This window comes from Otolemur garnettii, unplaced genomic scaffold (genome assembly GCF_000181295.1).
Source record: "Otolemur garnettii isolate 467f Iridium unplaced genomic scaffold, OtoGar3 scaffold00100, whole genome shotgun sequence".
Classification (NCBI taxonomy): domain Eukaryota; kingdom Metazoa; phylum Chordata; class Mammalia; order Primates; family Galagidae; genus Otolemur; species Otolemur garnettii.
Window position 1 is genome coordinate 4,783,566 of NW_003852495.1, and position 6,362 is coordinate 4,789,927.

At 39.5% G+C, this 6,362-nt stretch overlaps 1 protein-coding gene across 1 annotated transcript in view; it reads left to right on the forward strand.

Annotated features, from left to right (window-relative positions):
* Nucleotides 1-3,764, forward strand: part of ZNF181 (zinc finger protein 181) — a 12,941-nt gene extending 9,177 nt beyond the window's left edge. Inside the window, exons 2-4 of the mRNA XM_003796083.3 lie at nt 190-310; nt 570-665; nt 2,062-3,764. Of these exons, the coding sequence (XP_003796131.1) occupies nt 190-310; nt 570-665; nt 2,062-3,545 (1,701 nt within the window). The 3' untranslated portion in view covers nt 3,546-3,764. The remainder of the gene's footprint in view (nt 1-189; nt 311-569; nt 666-2,061) is intronic.
* Nucleotides 3,765-6,362: the final 2,598 nt, after the last annotated feature.

Below are 6,362 nucleotides of genomic sequence, written 5' to 3' on the forward strand. Positions count from 1 at the left end.
CCGTCATTGTTGTTTGGCGGGTCCGGGCTGGGGATTCGAACCCACCACCTTAGGTGTACGTGGCTGGCGCCTTAGCCGGTTGAGCTATAGGCGCTGAGCCTTGTTACATTTTTTTAAGGGTAATTTTACCCCTTGTACAATGACACAGTCCTGTGCTGTGATTAAGCCCAAATACATTTGTTGTTTCAGGTGACATTTAGCGATGTGGCTGTAGACTTCTCTCATGAAGAGTGGGGATGGCTAGATTCTGCTCAGAGGGATTTATACAAGGATGTGATGGTCCAGAATTATGAGAACCTGGTCTCTCTAGGTAAGGATATCTGTCCTTCTGCTCCAATAGGGGAGGACCTTTCTTTTGCCACTGTGAATTGCTAGAGACCCCCCTAAGTAAATGGCTGAATTTCTATACCTTGTTCCAAAGGAAATGTGCAGCTCTTTTGTGCCCTGCCTGAAGCTTATTGTCCCATTTCAATGAACATTCTTCTACCCTTCCTTTGGTCCCTTTTGTGATGGTCTTTCATCCTTGAGGACCACAGCTTAAACAAGTTCTGTATTTTTCCTGTGAGTAGGTCTTTCCATAACTAAGCCATATGTGATCACTTTATTGGAGGATGGAAAAGAGCCCTGGATGGTGGAGAAAAATCTGTCAAAAAGTGTGTTTCCAGGTGAGTTATGGTGAATTAGGCAAAGGAGGTCTTTGCTCAAGATTCTTGTGAGTGTGGAAACATTTTAGGGATACTGTCTTCAGAAATTTCAGATATAAATGAAATTAAGGGATATTTATATTAGATTTCAAAACAATCATTACTCCATCCCAAATTATTATTTGTCTGTATTTCTTATGTCATTTAATCAAAGTTGGAATCATAATAATACAAATTCTTGCTTTATTTAAGACAAAATAAGGGAAATTATTCTTTTTTTTTTTTTTTGCTATTTTTGGCTGGGGCTGGGTTTGAACCTGCCACCTCCAGCATATGGGACCGGTGCCCTACCCTTTTGAGCCACAGGCATGGCCCTTTTTTTTAAGAGAGAGAGTCTTATTTTGTCGCCCTTGGTAGACAACTCTTGGGCTTAGGCGATTCTCTTGCCTCAGCCTCCCAAGTAGCTGGGACTATAGGTGCCTGACTACTTCCTGTTGCAATTTGGCCAGAGCCAGGTTCAAACCCTCCACCCTTGGTATATGGGGCTGGCACCCTATTCACTGAGCCATAGGTGCTGTCTGGCAAACTATTCTTAAGTCTTTTTTTGAAGAAAAAACATCGTGATGGTTTTAGGCCAAGAAAAGCTGTCAGATGGAAAAATCCCTTTTCTTCTAAAGCTGAACTTAATAGATCAAATATTAATGTGTTACAGGAAGTAAGGAATATGTAAGAATAATTCTAGGAATATTTTCTAATGTCTTACAAATGATCATAGAATTTATCACAGATTTACAAAATACAGAAAACTAAATATTTGTGAACCATAAGAGCATTTACCTTTTTTTGTTATTGTAACTTTAATTTATTATTAGTTTTACATTTTAAGCATATTGGCCTGATAGCAAATTAAGATTAATTGAAGGTTGGAGAAGAAGTTCTTGAAACAAAATGTGATCTTTCATATGAGTATTGGCACAAAATGATGGCTTGGAATCCAGAATGCCTTCTATGTTTTCTTTCTAACACCTTCATTATTTCCCTCATCACTCTACTCCTACTTCAGTATGCTTCTCTATTCTCTCTTTTCTATTCACAGAGACTAGAGAAGCACACTCAACATTGTTCATTGTTCAGTTCAAGTTCACCACTTGAACATTGTTCAGAAATCTTTGAAATATATGGGTTGTCAGAGCCATGTGTTTTGGGGGTATGTCTTTTTTTCCTTTTTTTTTTTTGGCCAGGGCTGGGTTTGAATCTGCCACCTCTGGCATAGGGGGCTGGTGCCCTACCCTTTTGAGCCACAGGGGGCTCAAATACCCTTGGGGGTATTTCTTATTCAATTCTCCTATTTTCACCAAAAGAAATTTCTTTTCAAGAAGTAAAATAAGTAGTATTTTGCCTTCTTGATATATTTCAGATTGGGAATCAAGATGGGAAGATAAGAAATTATCAACAAAGAAAGACATTTATGATGAAGATTTATCCCCAACAGTAATCATAGAAAAAACTGTAAAACAAACTTGTGAATTTTCAGATTTTAATAAGGATTCAGCATATATAGAGAAGTTGGAGAGGAAGCATGGAAGTCAAGTAGAACATCTGAGACCAGTGACCCTCACCTTTAAAGAAAGCTCCACTGGGGACAGTGTTTACAAATGCAATACATTTAGAAGCATCTTTCATTTAAAGTCCATTGTTTCTGAACCACAGAGAATTTCTGCTGAGGGGAAATCACATAACTATGACATAGTGAAGAGCTTACAAAAAAAGGCAGATACAAAAAGTGAGAAAATAAGTGGTGGAAAGAAACTTTTGAATTCTAATGAAAGTGGAGCAGGCTTTAGCCAGAGCAAATCTCTTACCCTTCATCACACTTCCGATAGAGTGAAAATCTATACATGCAGTGAATGTGGGAAAGCCTTTGGCAAACAATCAATCCTTAATCGCCACTGGAGAATTCATACAGGAGAGAAACCCTACAAATGTCATGAATGTGGGAAGACTTTTAGCCATGGCTCATCCCTTACTCGACATCAGATAAGCCACAGTGGAGAGAAACCATACAAATGTATTGAATGTGGGAAGGCCTTTAGCCATGTTTCATCGCTTACTAATCATCAAAGCACTCATACTGGAGAGAAACCCTATGAATGTATGAACTGTGGAAAGTCTTTCAGTCGTGTTTCACATCTTATTGAGCATCTAAGAATTCATACTCAAGAAAAACTCTATGAGTGTCGTATATGTGCAAAGGCTTTCATTCATAGGTCATCTCTCATTCACCATCAAAAAATTCATACTGGAGAGAAACCTTTTGAGTGTAGTGAGTGTGGGAAAGCTTTTTGCTGCAGCTCACACCTTACCCGACATCAAAGAATTCACACTATAGAGAAACAATATGAATGTAACAAATGTTTGAAAGTCTTTAGTAGCCTCTCATTTCTTATTCAGCATCAGAGTATTCACACTGAAGAAAAACCCTTTGAATGCCAGAAATGCAGGAAATCCTTTAACCAGCCCGAATCACTGAATATGCATTTGAGAAACCACATCAGACTGAAACCTTATGAATGCAGTATATGTGGGAAAGCCTTCAGTCATAGATCATCTCTGCTTCAGCATCATAGAATTCATACTGGAGAGAAACCTTATGAATGTATTAAATGTGGGAAGACATTCAGCTGTAGTTCAAACCTTACTGTACATCAGAGAATTCATACTGGAGAAAGGCCATATAAGTGTAATGAATGTGGGAAAGCTTTTAGCAAAGGCTCAAATCTTACTGCCCATCAAAGAATACATAACGGGGAGAAACTCAATAGTGCAGGAGGTATGGAGGAGCCTTTAGACCATATGAGTCACTACATATTTGAGACAGCATATAGGAGAGAAACTGTTTGATATGGTATTTATCATAAACTTCAGTCATAGTTCCTCTCTGATTCAGTGCCAGAAAATTTATACTGCAGAAAAGTTTTAGGAATGTAGTGAATATGAGAAGACCTTTAGCAATGATGCAAACCCTTCTGTCAGAGTTCATACCCTAAAGAAACCATATGAAGACAATAAATGGGGGAAACCCTTTGTCAGTATCATCCTTTAATTGACCTAAGTATATGCACTAGGAAAAAAAAAACCTGTGAGGCTGGGTGTGGTGGAGCATGCCTATAATCCTAGCATTCTGGGAGGCCCAGGCAGGTGGATTGCCCTGAGCGCACAGGTTTGAGACCAGCCTAAGCAAGAGCGAGACCCCGTCTCTTAAAAAAAATAGCCAGGTGTTGGGGCAGCTAGTAGTCCCAGCTACTTGGGAGGCTGAGGCGATAGAATTACTTGAGCCTAAGAGTTGGAGGTTGCTGTGAGCTTTGACGCCCTGGCACTCTACTGGGGGTGACAAAGTGAGACTCTGTCTCAAAAAAACAAACAACATATGTAGCAAATATGAGAAAGACTGTAGACAATAGAATTTCTTATAAATGCCTACAGGAGAGAAGCTGTATGAGTATAGAAAATTTAAAAATTATGGGAAGTTGGGTGGTGCCTGTGGCTCAAAGGAGTAGGGCGCTGGCCCCATATGCTGGAGGTGGCGGGTTCAAACCCAGCCCTGGCCAAAAACTGTGAAAAAAAATTATGGGAAGTTTTTTGGTTCCAAGTGCATCCCTTAATCTATATCAGATATCTCAAAGAGAAATCTGGTACAAGAAATGTAGCAAATTGGCTCAGTGCCCATAGCACAGTTATGGGGCCAGCCACATACACTGAGGCTAGCAGGTTTGAATCCAGCCCGGGCCAGCTAAACAACAACAACTGCAACAACAACAACAAAATAACCAGGCATTGTGGCAGGTGTCTGTAGTCCCAGCTATTTGGGAGGCTGAGGCAAGAGAACCACTTAAGCTCAAGAGTTTGAGGTTGCTGTGAGCTGTGATACTGTGGTACTCTATCAAAAGTGAAGTAGTAAGACTCTTTTAAAAAAAAATGGAGCAAATTGTTCACTAAGGGTTCTTAGCTTGCTAGACCTCAGAAGATTAATGACAGAACAACCTGAAGGAGGTAGGAATTACGTGTAAATCTTTGCAGTGATGCTATTTGTAAATGGAATTATGTAAAAGAGCAAACAAGAATATTATAAATAAATATGCACTCCCTATAGCAGTAACTTGCAGTTCTACTTCAGTCCTACATAGAAATTATTTTTAGCTTAATGGGCATGTGAAAATATTTAGTCACCCAGAGCCAGTTAATGTTATGATTTTGAAAATTAAAGCTGCAAAGAAGTAAAATGGTGTTAATTTTTGGTCTTTAAATAAAATCATTTTGTATATAATGAACTCTTTCACTGTGACTCTTGTAAAAATTTCCACCAATTCTTGAAAAGTTACTAGCAAACCTAGAGAAAAATGGCTTGGCCTCTGTACTGTTTTTCTCATGAGGATATTTCAGAGTACATTTTCAGTAGGCTTAATAAAACACTTTAAGAAAGTGTGTTGAGCATCACTCGTGTTTACAAAGTGCTGGGATGTAATCATACAGTAGTTCCCAGCTTCACTGAGAACATCAGAATCACTAGGAGGGCCTGTTTAAACACTGGCCACCAAGCCCCATCTCTGGAGTTCTGTTTTAGCTGGTTTGAAATAAAGTTAAAAATTTAAATTTTTCACAAGTTCTTGAGTGACACTAATGTTTTTTATCCAGAAAGCACATTGTATCAAAATGAGTGTGACCCTTTTCTCCCAGAGCTTAATCTGACAAGAGAGAAAGCAAATTTGTAGTAATCTTTGCAAGTACTGGGAGGATATAACCCAGGAACAACATACTGCGAGAGAACAGAGCAGGCCTAGCTGTGGATGTGGTTTTCAATCTGAATCCTAAATGATGAGAACTAGTTATGTGATGAATACTTACTGTAGCTGTGTGCGTACACGCATGTGAGCCCACTTGGGTGTATTAGGGTAAAGCGGTGTGGTTCTGTCATATCTGCTGCAGCTGGACTTCATGTTCTAGTGTCTGCTTTCAAGTTCTGTGGCCTTGAGCTACTACTGGCAGCAGCATCGGCCATAGCAGCAGTCATATCTCCGTCTCCTGGGTCACAGTTACAGAGGTTTACTTGAAAACAGAAGTGTTCCCATTGCTTTTCCACCATGCCTACCAATTTTTGAAAGCATTAATTACTGTATTACACGAATATATGCTTTGGGTTTTTTTTCTCTTTTTTTCCCTTGCTAGAATGCCATGATGCCATAGTTCACAGCAACTTCAAACTCTTGGGCTCAAGCAATTCTCTTGCCTCCGCCTCCCAAGTAACAGGGACTACAGGCATCCACCACGACACCAGGCTATTTTTTTCGAGATAGGTTCTGGCTCTTGCTCAGGCTGGTCTCAAACTCCTGAGTTTAAGTAATCTGCCCATCTCAGCCCCCCAGAGGGCTCGGATTACAGGCATGAGCCACCTTACCTGGCTCAAATACATGTTTTTTTTAATACTTAAGAAAGTTTTTATTTTATGCTCTGAACCTTGACAGATAATCATGGTTTGTAAGGAGGATGGCTTCAAATAGTCCTTAAGTTCGAGACAAGAAATGGAATAGTGTCACTGGCCTTGTGGCTTCTTGTGACCAGAAAGGTAATACAGGTCAATGTGATAAGAGTATATGGGCACTACTAAAAATAAAGGGCAGTTATATAGCTTATGTTTCTGATTTTGTTCTTTTTTTTTTTTTT